Source organism: Curcuma longa, chromosome 11 (assembly GCF_044706935.1).
Source record: "Curcuma longa cultivar G26 ecotype Majalengka, Jawa Barat chromosome 11, ITB_CL_G26_1.1, whole genome shotgun sequence".
In the NCBI taxonomy this organism is placed as follows: Eukaryota; Viridiplantae; Streptophyta; class Magnoliopsida; order Zingiberales; family Zingiberaceae; genus Curcuma; species Curcuma longa.
The window spans coordinates 3,304,394-3,332,180 of NC_133871.1; the positions used below are offsets into that span (position 1 = coordinate 3,304,394).

General features: G+C 38.9%; 4 protein-coding genes across 6 annotated transcripts in view; 1 reads left to right on the forward strand and 3 right to left on the reverse strand.

Annotated features, from left to right (window-relative positions):
• Positions 1-364: 364 nt before the first annotated feature.
• LOC141841561 (zinc finger A20 and AN1 domain-containing stress-associated protein 8-like) lies at positions 365-2,059 on the reverse strand. 2 transcript variants are annotated; one of them, XM_074729735.1, is made up of 3 exons: positions 1,925-2,059; positions 1,735-1,797; positions 365-1,127 (listed from the first exon to the last, which is right to left on the reverse strand). In XM_074729735.1, the coding sequence occupies exon 3, from the start codon at positions 1,113-1,115 to the stop codon at positions 597-599; it is 519 nt and encodes a 172-aa protein (XP_074585836.1). In that variant the 5' UTR covers positions 1,116-1,127; positions 1,735-1,797; positions 1,925-2,059; the 3' UTR covers positions 365-596. The 2 variants fall into 2 exon arrangements, with proteins under 2 accessions (XP_074585836.1, XP_074585835.1); XM_074729734.1 differs by having other exon boundaries at positions 1,735-1,801; positions 1,925-2,031.
• Positions 2,060-9,871: 7,812 nt separating this feature from the next.
• On the forward strand, positions 9,872-14,727 carry LOC141837946 (serine/threonine-protein phosphatase PP-X isozyme 2). Its single transcript, XM_074725316.1, has 8 exons — positions 9,872-10,066; positions 11,371-11,523; positions 12,764-12,826; positions 12,907-12,992; positions 13,075-13,150; positions 13,222-13,487; positions 14,116-14,194; positions 14,281-14,727. The coding sequence occupies exons 1-8, from the start codon at positions 9,926-9,928 to the stop codon at positions 14,329-14,331; spliced, it is 915 nt and encodes a 304-aa protein (XP_074581417.1). The 5' UTR covers positions 9,872-9,925; the 3' UTR covers positions 14,332-14,727.
• A 555-nt stretch (positions 14,728-15,282) lies between these two features.
• On the reverse strand, positions 15,283-17,829 carry LOC141842034 (protein RTF1 homolog). 2 transcript variants are annotated; one of them, XM_074730248.1, is made up of 2 exons: positions 17,741-17,829; positions 15,283-17,441 (listed from the first exon to the last, which is right to left on the reverse strand). In XM_074730248.1, the coding sequence occupies exon 2, from the start codon at positions 17,415-17,417 to the stop codon at positions 15,420-15,422; it is 1,998 nt and encodes a 665-aa protein (XP_074586349.1). In that variant the 5' UTR covers positions 17,418-17,441; positions 17,741-17,829; the 3' UTR covers positions 15,283-15,419. The 2 variants fall into 2 exon arrangements, with proteins under 2 accessions (XP_074586349.1, XP_074586350.1); XM_074730249.1 differs by lacking the exon at positions 17,741-17,829 and adding an exon at positions 17,571-17,583.
• Positions 17,830-19,088: 1,259 nt separating this feature from the next.
• The window catches only part of LOC141841371 (protein PHR1-LIKE 2-like), an 11,464-nt gene continuing 2,765 nt past the window's right edge, over positions 19,089-27,787 (reverse strand). The window contains exons 2-6 of the mRNA XM_074729533.1: positions 20,271-20,347; positions 20,105-20,159; positions 19,596-19,665; positions 19,436-19,505; positions 19,089-19,241 (exon numbers count right to left, since the gene is read on the reverse strand). Of these exons, the coding sequence (XP_074585634.1) occupies positions 19,089-19,241; positions 19,436-19,505; positions 19,596-19,665; positions 20,105-20,159; positions 20,271-20,347 (425 nt within the window). The remainder of the gene's footprint in view (positions 19,242-19,435; positions 19,506-19,595; positions 19,666-20,104; positions 20,160-20,270; positions 20,348-27,787) is intronic.

A 27,787-nucleotide genomic window follows, 5' to 3' on the forward strand; every position in this document is an offset into this window, starting at 1 on the left:
ATGGATTTATCGGGTCAAGCTCAAGTCCAATAAGCCTATTTATAGATCATGCTACAATTAACCCTAATAAGATACACAGATTCTTTCGACAATCAACATATTAGCACACCGGCAGAGCATCGGTGCTATTTGATTCTAGTCGAAGATCAAAACTTTAGCTCAAAATTGAAACTTTAATCCTCACTTTTAGACAACTCTTACTCTACTGTAACACAACTTTAAACATGTAATGAACTAAAACCCACACAAGTAGAATGCTCCTTTTCTTGAGTTGATTGCTATAATAGCAGCAGTATCATACAAATTATTCAGTAAATCAAATGTGCATTGGTTACGGTATGCGAAAAATATGTATATAACAGGCGGGGCAGCAAATCATGATAATAAACAATAACATCGAACATAGATCTACGACTAGATTGATCCTTTACTACCACTGATATCATGTGGCAATACAACTTTGTGATATCAAGTAACAACTACAATACCAACATAAGATAGAATAGGAAGATGACATACCAGATCCAAGTATCCAACAATATCTGAGGACATGAGTCTTGCAAGAAAGCCCTATGCATATCATGACCAATGAATTCTCATATCTTATCGAGCTTCTCAGCCTTAACGATAGGGTTTGCCTTGGCAATGGCATCCTGTCCAGCTCGTCGGTAGTCAAATTGGCAGTCGTGCTCATCCGAATAGCGATGTGTTGCACAGAAGACATTCCCACAGCGGCAGCTAAAGCCGGTCAGACCAACCCGCTTCCCGCACGCGGTGCACCGGTTGGGACCTCCTGCCTTTGCCTTTGCCTTTGCTACCATATCGGCAGCTCCGGAATCACTGGATGACTGTCCCAAACACAGTTTGGGCTCCACAGAGCCAGCATCCACATCTGCATTACCAGAAACGATATGATCATTGCCGCCGCTGCTGCCGGCATTCGCGAGGTTGTCGATGGAGGAGAGTGCCAACTTGGCCTGCTCCTGCTTCAGAATCATGTCCTTGTGGCACTTGGAGCACATGTTCATGGTCGCGGAACTTCCGAAGAAGCCGCAATTGTTGATGCATAGAATCGGCCGTTCTTGGGCTTGGCAGTCAGTCTCGTTGTGCTCCATTGGATTCTTAACCTGCATCACAAAACACTGATGCCTAGCAAAACCAAATTTTGATTCTAGGAGAAACTGAAGCATCAATTTTAGAAGTAGCGAAACAATCACAGAAGACTGATTTTGCGACGGTTTCAAAGTCATTGGATTACTTTTACCAATCGTCTGTTTCGATCGAATTGAATAAAAAATATCTTCAGAAACTACAACGAGAAGAAGGCATCAATTTTGACTTATCGAAACCATCAGAAGACCGATTCTGCGACGGTTTCAGTCATTGGATTACTTTTACCAATCGCCTGTTTCTTATTATTGCTGTTCTATCATCAATCAGGAAAATAGCAACATGAAGAACTGAGATCCTAAATCGCAGAAAAGTGGGAGTTAATAGGATTCGATAGATTTGAATAAAAAAACTCTTCATAAAAGAGGGAGAACAACAACATCTAATTCAATATAGTAATGGAATAAACAAAATCAAATTGAATGAACAAAAAACAAATTCTTCGAATTTCTCGAGTTTTTCAGTGAGGAACAACCAAATGAAAATCTTCAAAAGTTTACAGGATATGCAATCTCAAAAAAAATATAATCTGCTAAAAAGTTAGCAATAATAATAAAAACGGACCTCCTCGAATCGACCTTCGTCGCGATTAGCGTTCGATGATCTTCGCCAGCCAAATACAAAAACCTACCTGCGATCACAAAGAAGGAAAAGGGCGAGTTAGCATCCGAGCATCAAATCGTCATCTAGCGTACGAAAAAAGAGGAGATACTTTCGTAGAAATAAATAAATAAAACAGAATCGGAACCCTCACCTTGATCAAATCCGAAATCGCCTTCAAATCGTGGAATCGAAGACCAAAAGTAGAGAGATGAGAAAAAACGAAGATGAAGAAGGAATTGATGAGGGAGAAGAAGTATTTATTGATCTTCCGCTCCGCCTACAAATCGACGCCTATGCGACCATCGCCGTCCTGGCGAAACACGTCCGTACCCGGATTTTCTATGCGAGAACTTTCCATCTGCCGTCGAGTGGTATTCTTGGAGAAGAAGTCAAATTTCGACCGTACGATCTGTCGATGAGGATTCAAGATGGACGATGATAAGTGTTCACGTTTAGGATTCTCTATGGGGTCGATTGGTATAGTGCGATCTTTAGATGCGGTGGTTTTTCTTCCTTGGGTCGATAATGTAATAAAAGGCAAAAAAAGATAATATTAAAAAAATGGGAAAATAATTTAGTTGCATATATTTTATATAAGGTTCATAAAATTTATGTGGTCATATTTTATATTTATGTTTATCAAAAAATAATTACATGAAATTTAGTTTATATAATTATTTATTAGGAAAAAAATAAAAGTTTTATTCCAATGGAGATGCTTATTTATTTATTTATTTATTTATCAATAAAATAGTGTCCGAATGGCCTTTATCTCATTTTTATTATAAAAAAATATTTTTATTTTTATATTATTAAAATAATTATAATTTATAAATATTATTTATGAATCCACAATTCACTCTCATTATAGCACCCTTCACCTCATTAAAAAGTATGAAATCTACTAGCACATACTCATTGTAACAACATATCTATTTTATCCATATTTTTTTAACATTAACACTCATTATTTATGGGTCCCACCGTCCATTCAATAATCTTAAAATTATATCATATTAAATAAATACATTTTAAAAATATTTTAAAATATTAAAATTATTAGTTTTTTAAATAATAATCTTACTTTTAAAATAATAATTTTACTATTTTTAATAAAATTTAAAATTAATCATTAATAAAATTTTATTCAATTTTAAAATAATCGTTAAAACTAACTGTTTTAATAAATATAATTAAAAAATAAAAAAATACACTTGGAGTGGACTAATCTTGTGGTTGGCCCATCCCACTTTTAATTGAATGCGTTCAATTGGAGATGTATTATAACACCCCGTTAGAAAAAAATGATAAATCCCAGTTAGTCTCATGGACTCAATCCCTGGGGGTGGCCGGCCCGGTCCCACGGAAGTTTCCCACCGACCACCAGGGTAAATCGGGAAGCGTAAACGGCGGCCAATCCAGATGCCCAGCATCCTTTGATTGCGTTCCCCAACACAAATACGCCGTAGTTGAGGATCGAACCGCGGGTCCCTAGGTCACAATCCGGATGTCCTACCGTTGCACCATTGCCCCGGGGACTATAACACCCCGTTAGAGCATCCATTGTGGATGTTTTACAACATACATATTCATTAATCATATTAACACTATGTATTTAATAATTATGAATTATAATTTTTACATAGATGCTTCATCTATAATCAATATTGATTATTATAATTGTTATGGGTTGATGCGCTAATTAAGAAAGTCAAGATTTAGTTCACTTAGAGATCACATGTCGATTGGCAACTGACTCTGTGCTCAATCAACTTCATACCCGATTGGTTCCATGTTTGACCGACTCCATGTCATACTAGCTCTGTGCCTAAAGTGTTTGATCGACTTCATGCCCAACTACCTCTGTGCCTTACCAACTTCATGCCAGATTGGCTCCGTGCCCGATCGACTTCATGCTCGACTACCTCCGTGCCTAACCAACTTCATGCCCAACTAGCTTCGCGCCTGACTGACTTCATGTTCGACTAGCTCCGTGGCCTATCAACTTCATGTTCTCCCATATGGTAGTCGACTCTCCAATCTATTTAGTCTTGCCGAATTTGCACTTTTGTCCCAGTAGCTCCATTCTATTAATTATCACTATTTCCCTCACTTATCCTGTCGGACAGCCACCTAAGCGACATGTGAAATGGTAAAGCACTCAACGGTAAATAACCTACCATATTAATACAACATGACTTTGTACCGTACTAAATATGAGATGATGAGATTCTTCACTACTGCAATGAGATATATTTTTTACTTTCGATATGACATCTCCTCCTATGACTCTATAAAAGTACTCCGCTTTCGGTAGGCCCAGATATGCGCACACACATGCAAACACTCTTTTTTCTCATTCTCTACATTTCTTGTTCTTCTTCTCTAACCCTGAATGATGACGGACTGACTTGGGCATCAGAGTAGCTAAACCAGAGCATCCCTAACCTTCATTCTAACCTTTTGTCCCTTCTTTTAAGCATTACAGGATCATGGTCTTCTTCCAGCCGCTCGTGGACTCCGTGCGAACTTCGTCAAAGCAGAAGTTAGGTGTCCGATGAATAATCATCCGAATGCGATCTCAAACAAAAATAGTAATAATTATATTTTATAATTACTATAATTGTATATGTTCCGACTCCTTGCCGACGATAGCCACAATACCAGGCAATAGGAGGCCGCGTCAACTTGTACTTCCACATCGAGGAGGGAGGCCCTGAGAAGATAACAACTGAACGCTCGGGTCAGCGGGGCACCGGGGAGTCCCGGCGTGGCCACTCCGACGCTCAAGTCAGGCAACGAGCAAAGAAGTGTGTATTCTAGAAAAATTCAGAGAGTCCATTGTCATACCTGTGGAGCTTATATAGGGGTGGCAGGGCGATATTTTAGGATCTCGGTGTCTGTGATTGGTTGTCGATCCTGTTATTGATGTGGTAAGGATAATCTTCGAGGATTTTTGGTTATCCGACGGCTCGGATTTGTAGATCTTTATCTGACGGTTCTGCCCGCGCGAAGTGTCTTCTTTAGATGATTGGGATTAGGCTGGGCCAAGCAAGGGACTTAGTCTATGTTCTCCTTCTCACAGATGTGCTACTGATTTCGGTGGGGAGGTTGACGTGGTGCTCTGTTAATATACATTCCACAGGCGGATGTCGGGAGTGACTGGATTGGGGAAGCGCGCCTAGGAGGCCTATGTGCTGGTGGCCTTACTTTAGTTGGGAGATCTCCGTAGAGCTGTCTGGAGATCCATGCGGGGTCATGCCCGGAGGTAGGCGTGTGATGGTCTGGTCTCGTTATGAGGTGGGCATGCAGGGCTAGGACCTTACCCCGAGGTAGGCATGTTATTTCGGTGTTTTATCATGAGGTAGGCATGCGGTGCTGATACCTTGTCAGGAGGTAGGCATGCGATGCTGGTACCTTGTTATGAGGTAGGCATGCGATGCCGGGCCGGAGGTGGGCAGGCGATGCCGGTGTCTTGTCTGGGGGTAGGCGTGCGAATCCAGTACCTTATCAGGAGGTAGGCCTGTGAAGCCTGTACCTTAGCAGGAGGTAGGCATGCGATGTCGGTACCTTGTTATGAGGTAGGCATGCGATGCCGGGCCGGAGGTGGGCAGGCGATGCCGGTGCCTTGTCCGGAGGTAGGCATGCGCGAAGCCAGTACCTTATCAGGAGGTAGGCCTATGAAGCCTGTACCCTAGCAGGAGGTAGACATGCGATGCCGATACCTTGTCCGGAGGTAGGCATGCGATGCCGGTACCTTGTTATGAGGTAGGCATCCGATTATGAGGTTGGTTATGAGATGGTGTATTATCGTCAAGGAATGACTCTCAGTACGGCAGAGCTCATCGGGTATATCCTCGTATATGTTATCCCCTTGCTGAGGTTTACATTCTGCCTGATTATCGTTTGGTTGGAGGATGACCTGTCCGTGCTGATGGGAAAGGGGGTCCGGGTCTTTCACGTGAGGTTTGTGTCTTTTGTGTTAAGGGAGGAGCTCGTCTCATAGGGATGTCGATCTTCCCTACCTTTCCTTTAGTTTCCAGGAAATACCCCTCCGGGCTTCTTTCCGTCCTCTATACGTATTCCTCCCTCGGGGAGGGATATTCATACCGGATCAGTATAGTTGCTATAATTATATTTAAATTATTTTTTCTATATTAGAGTAGTTATGATACAATTGTTATAATAGTGAACATAAAAATATTTTCAAGAATGAAAATAGGATGGGATGACATGAGATGTTATTTTGATGATGAATAAAAAAATATTTTTTTATGATTTTGATAAAAAGAAATGCCCTTTTATTTTTTTGCCTTTATTTCTTTTGATAGTATAATGAAATTCTTTTTATTGATAAAAAATAATAAAGGAAAATAAATATAAATTTTGTAGAATATCACATTTATTAAATGTAGCAAATAAGGATAATTTAATATTTACTTGATAGAGATTAAAAAGAAAAAGGAAAATAAATTATTATTTTTTCAAATAAATAGAGGAGAAAAGATATTCAATTGTGTTCAAGGAAATTATAATGAATAAATATTTATTAGTTTGTTTGAGAAATAGTTTATCCAATTAAAGTCTTATTTAGTTTCGATACGGTGATTATGAAATTAGGTTGTGAATATAGTGATTATGAAGATTATGTGACTAATAGTCAGATAGTTTAGAATAAGTTATGATGAAGCTTTGAAGGGGCTAAGGCATAGAACTTGGCTTGAGTGAGTTTGATATCTAGAGTAAGGTGCAAACGGCTTAATAAATATTTGTTTCATATTTAAAATTATCGAATTTGAATCAAATTCAAACTTGGTCAATATTTTTTCAAGTTGAATTTAAATTCATAATAACTTATTCAATTGTTCACCAGTTACTCACTAACCAAACTAGAATCGATTTTTTATTATTTTTTATATAATTTTAATTTAATATGCTTAAATTAAGATCCAATAATTAGAACCGTTAGATTATGCTCGAATTAAATTATAACATTCCATGCAAACATAATTTCAATGATATAATTATATTAATCTAATTGTCATAAAAAATTGCATTCTTGCAATAATTAGATTTTTATATTTATCACACAATTTATTCAATGAAATCACATCAAATTACTTTGTGAAAAGGTACATCATCATCACATGATTTTGTTCAAATCACATCTAAATAACATTAACAATTAATCACGAGAATATAAATCATGAAAAAGAAAAAAAATTATTATTATTATTTAAATATAGATGGATAGATAGAGGCACATAACTCAGTTGGAAAAGCAAGCAACAAACGAGAAAATAGTGGCTCCCATGACCATCATGAGGGTGGGGATTGTCGTGAACATCGCGGTCGATGTCGGTGGACTAGCTTGCTCCGGTGTCGACGGGGCCATGGCACTGTGATCGTGGCCTTCGTGAGCTAGAGTTACGATGATGGAGATGGCCGCGACAAGGAAAGCACAAGCAAATTTCTTCATGCCCGCCATGGTGCTTTTTAGTTGCTCTCTTGAAGGTTAAGCGAAGGATCAGACTTGATTTATAGTCTTCAATGCTTTGCTTTGATTGGTCTAGAAAATTATTATTTGTTTGTCAACTATAAATACATATATTTTTTATTATTTAAAAATTATCAAGTTTGGATTACAATAATTGCTCGTGATTGCAACTAATTAGGAATATATTTATATGATAATGGATTACTAAAAATTTTAATTTTGACGTTGATCTTTTTCTTTGTTAAAATGCCCCTCAATTTATTAATTATCAAATAACCCCAATGTTTTTATTTATTAAGAACATTCTTTATGTGGCATATTATCAATTTATTTTTAAATTAATAATGTTAATAATCAGGGATAAACGTTTTTTTTAATGTTATTAGAGTTTCTTTTTAAAATTTTAATGCAGAAGAAAATAAATCATTATAATAGACATATAGTAGATAACAATTGAAGAAAAAAATAAAAAAATAATTTTAAATACACAATTAAAGAATAAAGAAAATAATTAGTTATTTGGTAATTAATTTTTTTATTTAGATAATATACAAGAAATTAATTATAATTATTATTTTTTATTTATTTAACATATTTATTTCTATATTTATTATGGAGTTATGTCCGAAGTTTAGAATTTTTCTTGTTTAGTCATCTTAAATTAATTATTTTAAAGTATTTTTTTCACATTTTATTTAATAGCATGTGTTATATCAAACTCTATTGATTATTAAAATACTCAAATATTTTTAACTAGTAAGATAATCATATTAGCTATCAAATAGTTTAAAAAATTATTTAGACTTTTAAAATATTAATGTGATCTTAGTAATTTTGTTTAATTATTTTAAATTCTAACCATTAACTGGCTATTTACTTATAAAAGGAACAATTATATAAATGATTAGGAAAAAGAGTTTGAAAAATTAGGGCATTTTGATGATTTCAAAATTTTAGTGGGTATTTTAAAACAGAGGTAAGTTGTTCTTGAGGCCAAAATGAAAATTGTCTATAATCCTTTCAAACACAATGTGCAAGTTGACTTTTTTGTTGCAACGGCAAAGTACAACTGAGACGTTGACTTTGAGACGTTGACCTTTTTAACGTGAAGTACAACTGAGACGTTGACTTTTGTAAGTGAAGTACCATGCGCAAGTACACGGTTTCTAGACCTAGTACAACACTATACAAGTTACTTTTGGAATTGAATGCGTTCGACCCGCCATGGTACGTGAAAAGAGGCTTCCTTATTGGTCAAGTGTATGGGTCCCATTGCATATTTATGGTTGATGTTATTATTAAAATTAGAATAGAGAAAAATAAAGAGTAGTAGATAGAGCATTATTATATTAAAATTATTCTTTTAATTTAAATTATTATATGTATAAAACTTTTAGCTTTTAAAAGATACTATATCATATTTTTTTATTTTAATAATATTTTTTAATAAAATTATGGGTTTTTTAACCTCTTTTGGAATAACAAAATTAAACGGGGGGTTAAAAAAATCATTATTTCCATCAATTTAGGATTTCAAATTGGTGGTTTTATATGTTGTTGATGGGCTCTGTTTGTGCATTTTAGATAAGAGTATTGCTCGACTTCATCGAGATTCAAATCTTTATCATTTCGGTTGTAGTAGTTGTCATGACTCACTAAAATTTTGTAAGGTATCTAAAACTAGGTTTACGAGAAGTAGGTTCGAATTTCCTCTCAATTTAGTCCAAGACAAATGGTGGTTCGTCTATGAAAAATTACATTGGGTTCGAATTAGTATTGTGAAGTAATTTTAATCAAATTTAATATATATTATAATAATTTGTTATAAAAAATCACTATCATAGCATTGAAGTACTTTTTATCAATTTGGTAAGATTTTATAATTATAATAAATCTTAGATTATGTACGATTCTTTTTTAAGATCTGTATTGATGAGAGCTCATGCACTAGACTATTTTTTTTATAGTTAGAATAATTTTTAACAATCTCTAATTAATAATAATTAATATTAAAATAATTTTGATTAATATTTTAAGTGACTCAAAATTAATTTAACTTGATTAAATTCATTTCAACACTACTGTAATAGTTTAAAATTATGCAATATTATAGTAGTTTTTAACAAAACTGCTACATTTTACAGTGCTTTGGATAAAAGTTGATAGAATATTGTTTTGATTTTACCTAAATTAGGAATTACAAAATGTACCCATGCAAAAACTTCATTAGGTTTTAATCATCTCAATTATACTGAGTACGTATTTTATTAAATATTTAAAAAATGTGTTAGTGATTAACTGCATGTTTAATTGGGTCGGATATTTGATAGTTAAACGGATTGACTACGTTTTACTCCGTTGAGGCGCTTAATGGGTTTCCGGATTCACATCCGGATCCTCATTTTATGGATCGGGTTTACATTGCAGTATAAAAAAACCCGGCCCAAAAAAGATCAAGCATTCACCGGTCTCGGTGGGTTACCGTCACCGACCGGTACTTATAAAATTGCTGTTGTTTGCCGCAGCTTTTTTTCGCTATTGTAGGCGGCTGAGCGACTGCGTGCATCGAGGGAGGGAGGGAGGGAGAGGAGGAGGAGGAGGAGTCGCGACTGGAAGTTAAGAAATCGGAGGTAAAGGCGGTGGAGGAGAGGGGAGATGTCAGATTTGGACCGTCAAATCGAGCAGCTGAAGCGGTGTGAACCGCTGAAGGAGTCGGAGGTGAAGGCGCTGTGCCTCAAGGCCATGGAGATCCTCGTTGAGGAGAGTAACGTGCAGAGAGTCGATGCTCCCGTCACGGTATGGAACCCTAGTTAGATCCATGTTGTCCGTCTCCGCTTCGTTTTTTCTCCTGTTATATCCTTTTTCTCAATGGGTTCGATTGAATCGACTCCGGTCTTCGCCAGGTCTTCCTCGATCTGCGTTTGGTACGGATGCGTTTAGATCGTCTGTTGATTACTGTTTTTTCACCAAAGCAGGATCTTTTTCGTTCGGAGTTTGTGCCTAGGGTTTGTTTTCGATTTCTCACATCGACGGATAAATTTGAGTTGATTGCGACCAAATTTGCAAACTGACCTTGCGTATCTAGATGTAATCTCCTGTATGTTGTTGGGATTGTAAATATATATTTCATTGATTAGAGAATCAAAATCTGTAGTTACTCAGACACGAATTTGTCCACTGTATGCAAATATTGTTTCTCGATTGTGATTTATAGTGCTGAGTTTTGTCCGATTGCTTGTATGTTCAATTAGTTTTTGCTAACATGCTGAACACTTGACATTGGAATTGGATTGAAAAAATAAGAATTCTGGATTGAAGACTCAATTGCAATAGCCACCCTTGCGTGAAAAGATCTTTTTTTTTTTCTGGTCTTAGATCACTTTCTATGAGCTGCATCTTGCAAGCACCACCAGCAGTATACATTTGAACTGTGTCTTGAACTGTAGGTCAGCTTGTCAAAGAGCTGGTCGTGGATTTGCTAAGGTTTGCATTGGGATAGACTCATTCTGGTTCCACTTTAGGATGTAAAGGAAAGCTGAATCAATTGCTAATTAGTTTATCTATGATATGTTGATGGGACAGGTTCTCTGCTTAACATGGAAGCACATTTAATCTTTATCACACATATTACATTGTTGAAAAGATCTAGGATATCTTTCTCCCCATGTAACCGAAACTATTGTGATTTCTCTACTCTTCAGCCTATCTGCAGGAATTTATTTTATCAATCTACTGGACCAAGAGTTTTTTTTTCTTTCATTTTTTTGGCTATGTTTCATGAGTGTGAAATTAAGCAAGGAAACCTTTCCATCTCCTACAATATTTAGTGTCAATTAAATTTGACATTTGATTAGTGCTAAAGTTTTTCTTATGACATCTCGCAATGTACCAAATATATGGGTATTTGTTACTTTGTGCAATGAATTACGTTTTTCCAGGGTATTTTATTTCTTCCATGCTCGATGGCTGTCATAGTTGTGTTCAAGTTGTACAATGTGTCCAACATTGTTTTCTTATATCAATTCTTAGATCCATCATAATTTTGATGAGTTTATTCTTGGTACATTATTTCTTGACTGCATTTGATTTGCTTATCTCAGATATGTGGTGATATTCATGGTCAGTTCTATGACATGAAAGAACTATTCAAAGTAGGAGGTGATTGCCCTAAGACAAATTACTTGTTTTTGGGTGATTTTGTTGATCGGGGATTTTATTCGGTCGAAACATTTTTGCTTCTGCTAGCACTGAAGGTACCTCCTTCCACCTCTGTTCAGCTATTTTTCAAAATTTGTTTACATTTTAGGACTTCTAGCATTTATGTGTAAGCTACTTATTAGATCGACAGTCCAATTGAACACGTATCTTGTTTGAGAGCAAAGCTCCAAGCCCCACCTTAAACTTATGGATCATAGAGAAAATCATTTCTTCAATTGTATTTCCTTTTGACAGTGTTCATGTGGCCATGCTTCTCTATTGAAATCTTAAATATGGTTGAACCTTGAATAAAACTTTACATTCCGGTAAAGCAGCATTATCAAGCAAGCAAGGAATTCCTGATCCACAAGATAGGAAGAACCAAATTCTTCCATGTTGCTTGAACACTTAACATTAGAGATGATTTTTTTTTTCTGTCCCTTTTTTGTCTTTGTAAAAATGTTACATGAATTTGCAATTAGATAAACCAATTCTACATGAACAGATGTGTGATTCTGGTTGAAGTCCAAATTTCTTTTTTTTTTCTTGTTGACTACAGTTTGACTGTGCATCTAACCTGTGTCAAGTTAATTTTTTGCCTCTGCACTTTGAATACGTAGACGGCAGGATAAGATCTGTGCCTCAAATAGTTGCGACAATTGCTTGTTTTGTAAATTTTTATTACATTTTGTGTGACAAAATGATTTAAAACAATTTCCAGAGGTTGTCACGGGACAACACAACATTGAGGTAGATAATAATTCACTGACTATATGTGATGAAACCTTTGCGTGATAAATGCATTGGTGAGCCATCAGTGTTTTGCATCAAGTTCACTACTTGGTATGGCTGGTGTCTGTCATCTGGTGATCCTTCATGTTTTGAAGTTATTTTTTACTGATAATTGTGTCTGCTCCACTTGGTGCTGTAATATAGACAGCTTGCCTGTTTGCTACTGTTGAATGTTTTGCGAGTTCCAGAGGTTGTCACTAACACACACAGATAAAGGGTCGTATACTCACTGAATACCTTGTGATCAATCATGAAACCTTCAGATGATAAATGAGTTACAGTTATCAGAATTTTCCATAAAGTTGGCTTGGGATGACGGGCATCGATTATGTTGCTTCTTTACATTTTGCAGTTATTCTTGTATATATTAGCTGCCAACTTCTGGCTGATTTGGTCTGAGTATGTAGACAACATATTCTGTTTGCCGACCATCAGTTGTTCAGTTGTTTTTTCCCCATTCTTTCTATTCAATCTTTCTATTCAACCTTCAATGTGCTTCTGTAGGTGAGGTATCCAGACCGGATAACTCTAATACGAGGGAACCATGAAAGCCGACAGATCACACAGGTTCAAGATCTTAAAAAACTACAATGGTTTCCATGAGTTCTAGTTCTGTTTTACAAGCTATTGGTGTTCCTTCTGGCTAGGTATATGGATTCTATGACGAGTGTCTTCGCAAGTATGGTTCTGTGAATGTGTGGAGATATTGCACAGACATTTTTGATTACTTGAGGTAATACTGGTTATAAATTGCTAGTAATCCAGCATAGATCCTAATTGCTAGTGTTACTTTTATTGTTCATGCAATTTTTCAGTCTGTCAGCGTTGATTGAAAACAAAATATTCAGTGTCCATGGGGGTCTTTCTCCTGCCATAACAACACTTGATCAGGTCAGTTTTCTTGTGTGTGTTCATGCCTGTCAAAGCAACTTTCTCGACTGTCATTAATGATCTTTTCACAGATAAGAACAATTGATCGCAAACAAGAAGTGCCTCATGATGGAGCCATGTGTGATCTGCTATGGTCAGATCCAGAAGATGTCGATGGCTGGGGGCTAAGTCCTAGGGGTGCAGGTTTCTTGTTTGGAGGAAATGTTGTAACATCATTCAACCATGCAAACAATATCGATTATATTTGCCGTGCACATCAACTCGTGATGGAAGGATACAAATGGATGTTCAATAACCAGATTGTAACAGTCTGGTCTGCTCCAAATTACTGTTACAGGTGCTCTTAAACTGCTTATTATTGCTCATATGAATTAAGTAGTCAATCTGTGATTTTCGAACATAGTATTGGTGCAGCTAACAAACAAATTTTTTTGTCAAAGCTTTCTAACTTTTTGCACCGAGTTTTATAAAACAACAAACTAGAATTTAGCTTTTTGCATCTGTTTTTAGTCAATTATGGCTATAAGCAATTTCTAGTTTGCAAAGGTAATATCGCGGCTGTTGTTCATTTACATGCATATTATATATTTTCTCTGCAATCAACTACATCCCGAACTGGGCAAAAAGAGGTAATGTAACTGCATTCCAATAAAGTCGAACAAATTTTGTTTGTTGTATAAGTCTGCTCACAGATTAAGTTTCAGAGGTCTTGCTTGTCTTGAAAACTTCTCCGAGAAGTCTGAGGGACAACACTTAGTTGATTTCTCCTATCCCTATTTGTTTTTCGGCAATTCTTGATAGATCTATTATTTTCTCCAGTTTTCCTTGTAAACAATGATCACCAGGTACTTCCTTTGTATACAATGAACATTTGCGGATGCGATTGTCCTCCGTGGATTTGGAATGCTGTTTGCTGTGCTTATGAATAAAAAACTACACCTTACATCAAAAAGTTCCATTTCCAGATGCGGTAATGTAGCTGCTATTCTGGAGCTCGATGAGAATCTGAACAAGCAATTTCGTGTTTTTGAAGCTGCACCACATGTTCGTTCCTATAACCTTTTCTTCTCTAAATCTTCCTCTTTATCTCACATAGTGAACTCACTAAGCGATGACCTAATCTGTTGCAGGAATCTAGAGGAGTTCCTTCAAAGAAACCAGCCCCTGATTATTTTCTCTGAACCCCAAAGAAGAAGAGGTGTAATCTTATTTCGCAAGTTCCTCAGGTTTTCTCGCAAATCCTGGTGTCGAGCTTATCCAACTATGTTGCAGTGAATGGAATAGAAATGGCGAGATCACTATTTAATATTCTAGAGGTGCTCTCATCTCTATCTCTGATGGCCATTGTGTGTTGTTTCACATGCTGTGGGGAAGTGAGATCTTCTTCAGGTTCTCATCTTCATCACACTTTTTCGATTATTGGATGGAAACCCATATTTTTGTCAGTTAGAAAGGTTTTAAAAAATCAAAATGGATCAGCTGGTGCGATCAGTTATCATTGGGAAAAATCATGATTCGAGAGATCGATTGGTTTGGGTTCGAACTATATCCTTCTTATATGACCTTTTGGTTATTGGCGTGTGTATTTTGTATTCCAGGAGTATTTTCTTCTTCATTGTAGTAGTCAATGAGGCGAACTTCATGACTGCTCTTTGCTTGTTTGTGTGTATGCATGTGTGTGTTCTACGAATGCTTTTGCTTTTGCATGTTTGTGTGTGCGCGCATACATGTATGATGTTTGCGCTTTTGCTTTGTCGTCATTATCGGCGACACCCTTAGCTTGTATTTCACCTTCTACTTTTCCCATCATCACTTAAACCACCCCCTCATAGCTAACATATGACTATTACAAGATTTTGCATGACATTGAAGTAGCCGATGCTTAAGTTTTGATGGTTTGCACTCAAACCGCTGTCGATTCGTTATCGACTAATAGAGTGGATATCAACTCACTTTATTTCGTTCGCAAGAACAGCTTTGATCAAAACTAGTCCTCTACCATCCCCACTGTTCTGATCACAAACTCACAATGACTTTGTTCTCCTGCACAAATCCATTTTCTCATCTTTTCTTTTGTTCTAAGATCTCTATTCATCCAATGAATTCAATATGATCATCCAAAAGATACGATGTTGATAATTGAAACACCCTAAAAATAAACTTCATGAAGTCAGATGTTGCAAGCCATACCATATATTCGATTAGCAATGTCCTCCATGAGCATTACCTGAAACTTACATAGAACAACAATTCGTGAGAAAAGTATCATTCACAGCAAACCCCTTCGACGCTTATAATCACTGACTGTCAAAGTCAGCGGATGTCTCCTTCCATCGCTATCGGGAATCTTGTATCCATAAGTGGCTTCGACTTTCTGTTTCCTCGCCAAGAGCCCCACATGCACGCCCTGAGGACCTCCAAACTTCTGCAGGGCCGCCAATGAGATCGGCAGATCGAAATCGTGAAGGAAGTTCAAGGTTGTTCCTTGGTCTACCGGCGCGACCGTATCTACCAGCTTGCCGGCACCGGCTGCAGCTCTCAGCGCAGCAGCTGTCGCTGCTTCACCTCTCTCCACTTCATTCATTGTTGCTGTTACATTAGCACTAGCATTCTCCCCAGAATTGCCATGCTCAGTAGTTGCTGTTGATGTGCCGTCGACTCCCCCAGGTTTTGCGACATAGTAGTTCGTCGATCTCGTCCACCTCCTCGAGAATGGATCGTAGCCGGCTTCCCCGGCCTTCAAGGAAGTGTTAACCGGTTTCAAAGCCGAGGCGTTCTTGAAATTCTCAGCTCGGTTTCTCTTGTTCATCTCTGCCAACCGAGCAGCCTTCTCATCAAGCTGCTTCGTGCGCTGCGGCATGTCTTCCAATTGTTTCAACCGTGCCCTGATCCTCTCCACCTCTGGTCTATCGCGTCGAGCTTCGGCAATTTCTATTTCCTTCCTCAGCCGGTCCTTCTCGGCCGCGATATTCACCGGCCGCAATGAGGCCGACTTCTTCTCCAGCAGCATCTGTTTTACAGTGGCAGCAGAATACACAAAGTTACTGATCCTCTGGATTTCAGCCTTCTTGTCGAGCACCTCCTGACGGGTCGGCATCCGGCCATTCCCCTTCTCCACCTCCCATTTCCACTCGTTGAATTCATCGACCAACGGCGGCGAATCCGAAACCATAGCCATCTGCCATCTAGCAGCCGATGCATCGCTGCCCCAGATGCAATTCAACCACTTGTAGGTGGTATAGTGCTCCAGTTTGTAATGCTTTTCAGGGTCAGTGGCATCGACGTTCCGGACTAAGCATAGCTTGTACTTGGGCTTCCCGGAGCGAGTCTTCCCGATACCGAGCCGCACAAAGCACCCTGCAATAAGCTCTTCGAAGAAGGGCTCCATGAACCATTTCACAAGCTTCGACCTCCTGATAGTTATGTCTTTAACATCCTCAAACTTGGGCGCATCCAACCTCGAGGGGGATAGATCCTCTAAGTCATCATCTATCTTCTTATCTTCCCCGAACTTGTCGTCGTCTTCGCTGTCAATTCTGCCTCCACTCTCGCCTTCATTGCTGTTATCACTGGGAGGACTGGCAGCCATGCCAACAGTTCTATGTCTGGGAGGAGAAGAATCACCGAGACCGAAACCGCCACTGCTTCCCTCCCCAGTCAAGTCCCTTAATCGGCTGCGGTAGCCATCGGGATCTTGTTGTCTCATTCTCTTCGCTCTCAGCTCATTCAAAGCACTCTTTGCGGCTGTCTTATCGTTGCGGGCAGCTGAGCGGCCGGGAGGTGGCATCGGAGGAGAGCCCCTCTTTCGGCCCCTCTCCATCTTCGAAGATGAAGCTCTTGCCATCTTTTTCAGTTTGTAATCATCTATTTTAGTGCTCCTCTCTGCCAATATCATCTCCCTGTCAAGCTCAGACATCTTCCCGAGTTCTTCTTTGTCTGCATCATCCTTGTAAAGGTCACTCCCAACCGAAGGAGCACTGTCTGAATCATCATCGCTGTGTCTACGACTGTCATCGTAATCGTCATCTCTCCGGCTGCTCCTCCTGTCAGTCTCCGGCGGGTCAAACCTCTTCTTCAGCGGAATCTGTGAGCCCGGCGGCTTCCTTTTTGTATACTTGGGATTGTCTGAATCATCATCCTTCGAGTCACTTCCATCAGAGTAGGAACTTTCTCGCCTCCATCTCGATTGTTTGCGTGAATTGCTGTTCTTCCGGCCAGACCCTGTCCTCCCAGCTGCCTGTAATAGCAGATTCTCTAGATCGGCCATGATGGCCTATTCCTTCCGAATGATCTGCCAAAAAACAAATCAAGAGCTCTCTTCAACCAAATCACGGAAAATCCATCACCAGAAAAGCAAATTTCCGAAAAATTACAAATTGAATCATTTTACTATCGGAGCCAAGCAAATCTCCCCATTTACCAGTAAAATCGAGGGAAAGCACAAAAAAATACTACTTTTTTGCACAAAAATCACATCATGCTGCGCGTTATTACGCTCGAAACGAAACAGATCACCGAAAGAGGTATTCAGCCGAAAACATCATAAAACCAAAGATCGAGGCGGAGAAATCCATGGCAAGAGAACCAAACCGATCGCTAGGCACGAAAAGAAAATCCAGTGGCGACCGGAGAAGCAACTAGCTAGGGTTTCGCTCGACACGAGATGACTTCGTTGCTTTGTTTAGCGGAGGTCGCGAGTGGACTGGTCGATCTGGCGGCTTTCACAGCGCCCATGGGCCGCAGCCAGGCCCATCGAATTTTCCGGGAAGAATTTTATTTCATCCCTCAAATGTTACATATTTTTATTAAACCCTCAAAATTATAATTGTTTTAACGCCCCTCTAACAAATTTAAATTTAACCACTTATGCCCTTTTTATTCCAATAGAAACTCAAATTTAAATAGTTTTAAACTATAATTCATTTCATCTCAAATCAAGATTCAAACAGAATTCGAATTTTTTGAATTCAAGTTTGAATTTAACTCGAGTTAAAATTATTTATATTTTTAAATTTTAAATCAAATTTGAATATCAAATTTTAAGTTATATAATATTAGACTATTTGATTTTTGTTTGCTCCCCTAACTAAAAGATGAATTATTTTTTTAAAAAAATTAAAAAACGTTCAATTTTTTTCTTCTTAAAAATATCCTTAACCAACGCTATGGTAGCAACTTTGACGAAAACAACTTTAATTTTAGCATTTTTGATTAAAACTGCTCCATTAGTGTATGGCTATTTTTGATTAAATTGAGTAATTTTTATTAATATTTTTGACCAATGTTAAAATAGTTGAGTGTTAACTAAAACTATTTAGAGTAATTTTGAGAACTTTTTAATTAAAGTTGCTATAATAGTATTCGAATAAGAGTATTTTAGGATGGAAAAATAGAATGAGTATAATTTTAAATATTTTGTATTCTAACAAAAATAAATATAATTTTAATAATAGATGCCCGACAACAAAAACATTAATCAATATAATACTTAATAATTTAATTAATTTTAATATTACTAGTCATATAATTTCACTAAAAACTTAAAATAAAAGAATAATTTTTTTTATCATTAATCCCAAATAGTTGATATAAACACAAACCATTTGCATCATCAATCACAATGGCTCAAGAACAAGAACAAACTTCATGCTAAACAATTTTGGAGTGTCTTCAATCATCTTACAAGAGGCTAATGCTTCTTTCTCCATTTACAAAGGAAAGAGAGATCTAATGCAGTAACAGCAGTTTTGATTAGCATGGACATAAACACTAACCATTTGCATCATCAATCTGAATTCACTTCATGTGATCATCTTACAAGAGGCTAATGAAGGATGGACCTAATGCAGTAACAGCAGTTTTGATTAGGTGTGTTCACTTCATGTGGCTTCCAAGGAAGAATCAGATGGGGAGGTGCAAAGGTGTGTTCATCAAGAGATCAGATGGGGAGGTGCATGCCTGCAAGTCCATGCTCAGTTGAGGCGAAACTACTCAAAGCGACTTGATCTGATGCTATCTCATAAGCCTTTGCAAGTAAGGAATTGATGTACTCATGAAAGGCGTCCATTCGGATCTGCACATGCTTCTGAACCTACTCGAAGGACGAAGAAGGGTGTTAGTAAAATCTGCTAAGCAATTTGAGCTTACACAATGTGTGTCCTAGTCGAAAATATCGCATAAAGATGATATTACAGTCTCATACTCGTGCCTCCGCAGAGACAAGATCGAAATAGTAAATGTAGAGGTTACACAAAATGGACGAAAACAGAGATAATTACTCAGTACCTCCACTTGTTCAAACAGTCTTCTTTGTACTTCCATTTGTGCTCGTAATGCCTCCTTTACTTCCTGACCTCTGAAAGCAGAAGAACCAACCATGTCAAAGTTAATTTAGCAATCCTCATCTTAGAAAGATTGTATCGCGGCAAGGTTAAATATGACTTACTCGTTGACATCAGACATTGGCACTCTCGGGGACAAAGCAGTGTTGTTTGGATTCTCCAAATGGAAGGAAGCTGAAACACAAGGTACAAAGAATTGTCGCCACAAGGTAATATGAAGAACCAGTGATAATGACAGAATAACAATGAATTAATAACTTAGGAAAAAGTAGTCAACGCGGCGACGATGTTATTACATTTCCCCCATTTTATCATGTACAATATTGGTGTAACACAGCTCCAAAGAGAGTATAAGAATCTCATTTAAGAGTTTGGTGTTGTATCTCACCAGCTATGTTTCCTAGCTGATTGGAAGCATGTTTAGGCAAAATACAGCCTGTTGCATTCGTAGGATATGGAAAGAACTTAAACTTAAAGATCCAAATGATCTAAAATAAATAGCTTGAAACAGTTTCTGAACATAGTGAAGGTTCATTCCTAGCTACAACAAGGTTTTCGTAGAAACCTTTGTATCTAGAATGAGTTGAGTATAGATACGAGCCAATTGACCTACCGTCTTTTGACTGATCAGTCATCTCTTTGCCTGATTGCTTTCCTAATCTGTATTTCTGGAAACAATAACAGGAAAAAGAAGTATTATAGTAAGAAAATCATGTTAACAGTTTATTCTATCAATGAAGGAAGAATTCGTCAGACAATAGAATTTAACATGCCGATACCTGGAGATGACTTTTCAGGTGAAACAGCGCAAGTCCTTTAATGCCCATTGTCCGCATGATAGCCTTCGGTGTTGCCTCTGAAATATTCAACAATATTCAACCAGTGACTTACAACGAATGATAGCCTTCATTGTTGTTCATGAAAATGCCAACCACAAAAGCTTAGAAAACCATATATAAAGGCTGCCTGCATGAAAATATAACACAAGGACACTACTAATAATCCCTTTCGATAAAAAGAGAGTTAAAAGTAAAGAAAGATTGCCATTAGGTGTAAAATAATGACATCATGGAACAGTGTCATATTTAAAATCACTGAACTGCTGCCACTGAAAGAACAGGAGGCATAACTTCATATAAGAGAAACAACATTGTGTAGGACTGGTGCATGTGCGAGAGGAGGAAGGGGGGGGGGGGGGGGGGGGGGGGGGGGGGGGTTGAATCTTGCTCATTTGTTCGTTCGTTCGTTCGACTTTACTATCACAGAGAACTTGCAGCGGAATTAGACACAACATATAATACCTGCAGATTTACTTGGTTCTTAACCCCTCAAGGTTAGTACATCCAAGGTTTATGTACGAGAGACGTTTGTCTATTAGTAGTCTCCTTTTCGAAACTCTTTTCGAAGATAGAGAAATCCGTCTTACAGTCAAAGTATGATAAAAAAAGTAATTACAAATAGTAAGATAAAACTGAGCAAACACTCAAGTCGGCCGATCTGGAAGTCCTGAACGCAACGCACCCTTTCTGGAACTTCTCCGGTTGCACGACTAGAACTTCGGTCGCGTTCGGCAACACCGCGGGATGAGAGAGTAGTAGAATATGTGTTCTTCCTTAATGTTGAACGTATAGGTCTTATAAAGACCCTTCCGAGCGCCCGGATCCCTTTTCGAGCGCTTCAAACCGATTCAATCCAATCTGGTTCCGTCGGTATTTATCCAGACCGATTCTTTTTGGTCCGAGCGCCTGGAATCAAATTATGCGCCTGGATATGCCCTGGTCCAGGCGCTTGGAATTCACTAGAGCGTCTAGACTGCTCTAGGCGCTCGGAGTATGATCCGGGATGATGTGCGTAGGATATATAACTGTTTCTTATACTTTATTCGCACATCTTTCTGCTTTTCATGCTATATCTTGCGTACATTACATCCTTTATCTGTGCATTTGGCATTGTATTCTCTATTTCCTAGTTCGGAGGACTGCTCGTGTTTTTGTGTGTTTCAGGACGGAAAACGGAGCAAAACAGGCGAAATGGAGTACTAATTGAAGACATGGCAAGACAGGGTCGTGCCTCACAGGCACGGCCGTGTCTATCACCTCCTGAGACCGTGCCTCAAGGGCACGGGCGTGCCCTCAAACAGACACTCAACAAGCCCAGGCCGTGCCCCAAAGGCACGCCCGTGCCTTCCTCCAGACAGCAGCCAGACATGGCCGTGTCTCTCAGCACACGGCCGTGTCTCCTCAACAGAGCCACGCCAAGGCATGGACACGGCCGTGTCTCCTCAACAGAGCCACGCCAAGGCATGGCCGTGTCCCCCAGACACGGCCGTGTCTCCCAACAGAGGAGCGTCTGCCCATGGCCGTGCCTCAGAGGCACGGGCGTGTCTCCCAACAGAGAATAGTCTGCCTCTGGCCGTGCCTTACAGGCACGGCCGTGCCTCCCAACAGAACACCAACTCTTGCTTGGCCGTGCCCACAGGCACGGCCGTGCCTCCACCACAGCAGGGCGGCCACACATGGCCGTGTCTCCCAGACACGGCCGTGTGACGGGGGCGTGCCTGGCTGCTCATAGGGTAATTTCGTGGAGGCCTATAAATAGACCCCCTTAAGTGCCCTGAAAAAGGGGGGAGACCTTGGAGAGCCACCGGAGCGTGCTAGAGCCACCAACGCCTCATTCCGGAGCCAGATTCGACGATCCGTTCATCCGTCCGGACACTCCATCACATCCACGCCTCACCTTCGCAGAGATTGCAGTCCGGAGAAGAAGAAGCTCATCGATAAGTCCTATTTCTTATTTTCTTCTTAGATTCTTGGAATAGGATGTATTTTTTACTTTCTTCTCTGTATTGTAACCTCCCCGCTATGGAGTAGTCCTCCAGATTCTAGGATGTAGGAGGAATCGGGGTTATTGGATGATTGTAACTTTGGATTTGTTAATCTACCATGTTCTATGATATGATTGTGTAATTGCTTTGTGGATTTGTGCCTTATACTTGTTTGATGATATGCTTGTGAATGGTATGAATCTATAAGGGTAGAGATTATTTGTGGTTTGAGGAATTCTTAGGATCGTACACCCGGGACGCCTCGTGACAGGAGGAAAGTCTTTAACCGGACCTTCCGAGGAATTGCTTAGGCTATAATGAGTCTTTATGAGGGATAACTAACGGTTACTCATTGTTGGGGAGAGGTCTTTAAACGGATACCCTGTGACAGAGGGTAGGATTCTAGTAGCACGCTGGGGCGCCTGAGTGACAGCGGGAAAGCCATAAACCAGGCTATCTAGAGTCATCTCAAACCGACAATAGTAACATTAGAACACCATTGATTTATTCCGAGGAAGCCTGACGAGGTCTAATTGGATAATTTGGTTAGAATCCCTACAATTGTGCAATTATTGAGGAATGGTAGAGGATCCAAGTCAATCAATCAATATCTCGAGGAATCCGAAGTCCTAGGATCGCCTTCCCACATTCTGTCACAGTCGAACTCTCTCTCCGAATTAAGGATTAGGAGCTCTAGAACACTCTTTCTCCCCCACACCAAACCAATTCCTATGAACTCTCCACTCTTATTGTGCTAGGTTAGTAACTAATTCCACGGTCCCTGTGGATTCGATCTTTTTATTACTTGGCGACATTCCGTATACTTGCGGAACACGCATCACTTCACTCACATTCAACCATTTGACCCTGTTTGGATCAACCCTTGATCAAACTGACCAGACCTAGATATATTGTCAAATACCGAAATCCTGAAAGCAGACTGGTGCTCCTTGCACCAACACATTGTGTGGAAACAAGGATACCAATGTATTGAGGCATGGATTTGCTAATTTATTAGTCACCAAACCCAACTCGATGTCATTAAGAAGTTTATAATATATACTCATAGTCTCACATGAAAGATTGTATCATAGGTATTCTGTTTGAGTCATCTGTGTATGTGGCATGTATGAATACGTATAGGGGTGTGTGCTAGCTTTGACTTGCCATTAGGTGTAAAATAGTGACACATGAAACAGTTTCATATTAAAATTATTGAATGGTTGCCACTGAAAGAACAAGAGACGACTTCATATAAGAGAAACAACATTGTGTGGAACAAGCATTTCTATGTATTGAGGCATGAATTCGATAATTTATTAGTCACCAAATCAGACTTGACATCACCAAGTAGTGTTATAATATATATTAATAGTCTCACATGACATATTATGTCATAGGTATTCGGTTCAAGTGATCTGTGTATGTGCGCATGTATAAATATATATAGGAGTGCATTGTTAGTTTTGACTTGGTATCGAAGCAACCTACTCCTCCCCTTTTGATCCCTGATGTGGAGTAAGTAAAGGTCCACGTGGCCGACCCTTGACTCAGTCAACAAAGAATTCATGTAGGAGTCCCTTGACTTGATCAACGCAAGAGTCGTGTGGCATGATTCAGGACTTAGTCAACATAGACTCTACGTGGTGAGTCAATAGTCTTCAATCGACCGAGTTCATCCAAGTTGACTCATCCGACCTGTCGAGTTCCTGACTTGCCGATTTCCCAAGTTCCCGACCTCCTGACATGTGAAAGGACACGACGGTTGCTAGCATGAAGGGACACGACGGTTATCAACATGAAGAGACATGGTGGTTGCAAGGGGCCTTTTAGGGAGGTCAGTCCCTTGGCTTCTCTCCCGGAGGTGTGCCCTTTGGACTTCCCTCAGGATTGACTAGGATCCACTCTCATCTACTATCATTCTTTACTCCATTTCGTCTTTTTATTATACTTTTTTGGTGCTCCATGATGATTTAGGTATCGGAGGGATCTCACCGGAGTAACGCCCGGTGAGCCTTTTGACGTTATTCTCCACAGGATCGACTATCTCCACCGCATCACAAGAAGAAAACAAAGAGAAGACTTCTACGCCATCACTCTTTGGTCTGAAGTAGATTCGTGCCGTCACATCATCATGGTGAGGTTTCTGCTCGGAACAATCCCCTTAAAGGGAGGCCATATGCCCCCTTTTTGATCTCCTTAAAGGACGTTGTTCCCAGTAGATATGCATGTTCGTGTTTGTTGTGTGTTTACATATGTTTAGTCCTCTTTAACACTTTGTTTGGGAGGAGGTGAGGGAAAGGGAGGAGAGAGTAAATAAAGGGAAGAAGAATTTTGATTCTTGTTTGGGTTGGAGTGAGTTAAGGAGGGGAAGGGTAAGCTTTACCCTTCCATACTCATGAATCGTTAGAATTTTTTACACTCTTATTTAGGGTGTAAGAAAGGGGAACGGAAACTAAAAAATATTTTATTTCAATTTTGTCCCTATTTTAAAATGTTAATTCTCAAATTAACTCATCTATTTAGATATTTCGTCTTTGCACTATTGCTCCTCACACAACGCACGTCGTCACCATTAGTGTCCAACCGCTCACACTCCACGATGTCCGACGTCGACCCTCGTCGTAAATCTTTTCGAGGACAAGACTCAAGAAGACAGAGACTAATAATCCTAATCTTTTAAGGACAGAGACTTATCCAAAGAGCATGCGTTGTGTGAGGGTATTTTTAAAGAATTTTACATGCAATATTGATAGAATTTTATAGTTTTCTATCCGTCCTCTACATACATTGTCTTTTTTAAGAAATAAGTGTATTTTTGTAACTTTATATATGCAATCTTCATTCCCCTTCCTTTCTTCCCAAATAAGGTAATACATGTTATATTAATGAACCTTACATCCCTTCCAAAGAAGGAGAACATAAATATTTTACTTCCCCTCTCTTTCCCTTCCTTCCCTTCCCTTCCCCTCCCCTTCTAATGAACCTTCTCTCATCCCATCCAAACAGAACTTAAGGGAAGCCATGTGTTTGACATAATGGTGCGGCCTTCTATCAATCTCCTCTATAGATAAACATGTTCCTTCTGTTGGCATTGACAAGAATCCGGTGAAGAACTGCATCCTTTTTTCTTTGTAGAATGAGTTCACCTCAAAACAAGTCTCGCATCACTTCCATTGCAGTTCTAGGATCAAACACACTGCTGCTGCTTATGACTCCCGCCTCCGATATCATTTGTTAGGGTTGGAGATCACTCTAGTGTTGCTTCAAATTCATAGAATGCCACCTCAAATCACCCTTTGGAGACGCCTCCAAAGAACAAAAGCTCACCCTTCACTGAACCCGAAAGCGTAAATGGTGTTCTAACTGGATTAGAAAGACAAGTGGGAGATGCAGACCAGAGAGGATTCAAAGACATGCGATTACATGCAATCAGGAGACACAATGAACTCCCAATTGGATCACAAAGTAAATCTGGAGTCAACCGGCAAGGAAACTCAAATCTGGATGCGTTTTGAAGGAAAAAAAATAAGCAACGATAGCTACCAGCTCTTGAATCGATCAGAAAACGACGTAGAAAGCAAGCAGTTCACGATTCAGCATTTGTTTGTCATCTATGGCGAAAAGGAGTAGGGAGACCATCAATGAAGGGCAAAGGATACTGACTTTCAGGTCCCCCGAGCTGGGCTACGGCGTCGACGAAGCGCTCGTGGAGCTCGGCCGTCCATCGGAGCCGGGGCTTGGGCTCAGCCGTCAGCGCCAGGCTCGGGCCCTGCGCCTCCTCCGGCAAAATCGAAGCTTCCGGTCGCCGGATCAACCCCGAAAACATCCTCCTCTCGCGTGGAAAAGCGATCCTGGAATGGCGAAAGGGCAGGGAAGGGAAAGGGCGTGGCTTTTTGTCTCTTAGCTCAAGTCGTTGCACTAACAAAGGCACAAAGCCAAGATTTGTCGCCTCCTTAATCATGCCATTGCAGAAACAAAACTTCCTAATCTAACTTATGAACTTGACCTCATAGGCTACTTTAAAAAAATAAAAAGAATCTTTTATTTTTTTTTATAAAGAATACTTTTTTTTCTTTAACAAATAATAAAATAGCATTTAATATATATTTTAATTTTAAAAATAATTTTTATTTCAGTTAGTTATCAAAAGTTGCTTCGATTTAATTAAATTTATTATATATGAAGCATCTTTTTATTATAATATTATTTATTAATTTTATAAAATTATTTGAATTTAATAAAAATATTTTAAAATTACTATAAGAGCATCCGCAACGCGCTGTTAATCGCGCGTTAACAGCGGACATGGAGGAGCGAGGAAAGGACGTGGAGGAGCGAGGGAGGAGTGAGGTATTTAACGCGTTCAGAGTTCTGAACGCGTTAATCGGTGACAGTGGTGGGCCATGCATTTTTTTTTAATTTTTTTTTCACAATCAGGTGGTGGTAGTCAATCTGGTCGACCACCATGTGTGGTAGTCGTCAGGTGATCGATAGTCGATCACCTGATCGACTACCACGTGGCAATGGAGCCCATGGCGTTATAACGCCACGTACGTTGCGGATGCTAACAACTATAACTCTGATATAGTATACTATAATAATTATGTTATAGCTTTTACAATATGCAACTATCACATAAATAGGTACCTAACACAATTATTATAATATTTTTAAAATAATTTTAATTAAGTTGAAGCATTTTGAGCAAGTATAAATACTTTTAATTAAATTGATAAAAAATATTTAAATATAATATAGCTTATATATAATAATTTTAATTAAGTTGATCTGATTTAACTTTAAGACCAAGGGCGGAGCCTAAGTATTTTGTCCGTAAAGAAAAGGGTGGATATGAAATAACCGTTGTTGATCCATCGGATGGACATCAAGTAGTTGATATTGTACCTCCAGGACCAGAACTTCTTGTTTATCAACAAAAAATCTCCAAACCCCTTTTGTTGCTTTGTTTATACTTTTTTTTTCGTTTTGCGGGATGCCTGGAATTCATTACTTGTATCCTATTCTTTGTAATAGATATACAAACAAAGAGAATACAAGGGAAGGATGGCAAACCGGAACTCTTTTGTTTAGATTGATAGGAAGTTGTGGACAAACAAAAAGAGAGAAAAGATTATAGGGGAATAATTGATTGAGCAAATAGAACTTCTTCTATTAACTTAAACTTATAACTTAGAGAAATTATTCAAACAAATTTAAATTTCAAATTATATTATAGAGTAAGTTCCATTAGTAGTTTACTATAGAAAGAGAAAGAAAGAATTTGGATGATATCTCATGCGTAGAAATCCATAGAATATTGTAGTATCCAGAGATTACTCTTTTCTTCTTGCTTTGTATCGTAAGAGTTAATTAGAGGAAGGACAGAGACTATGAATCAATCAATGGCTTCAATTCTTCAAAAACATTATTATCTACAATCTGGTTCATCCGATTACTAGAGAGATGAAC

Coding starts and splice junctions, on each gene's coding strand:
- LOC141842034 (XM_074730248.1), bottom strand. CDS start 17,417: ATGGCCGATCTAGAGAATCTGCTATTACAGGCAGCTGGGAGGACAGGG.
- LOC141837946 (XM_074725316.1), top strand. CDS start 9,926: ATGTCAGATTTGGACCGTCAAATCGAGCAGCTGAAGCGGTGTGAACCG. Junction 11,524..12,763: donor TGCTTCTGCTAGCACTGAAG/GTACCTCCTTCC, acceptor GTGCTTCTGTAG/GTGAGGTATCCAGACCGGAT. Junction 12,827..12,906: donor AAAGCCGACAGATCACACAG/GTTCAAGATCTT, acceptor CCTTCTGGCTAG/GTATATGGATTCTATGACGA.
- LOC141841561 (XM_074729735.1), bottom strand. CDS start 1,115: ATGGAGCACAACGAGACTGACTGCCAAGCCCAAGAACGGCCGATTCTA.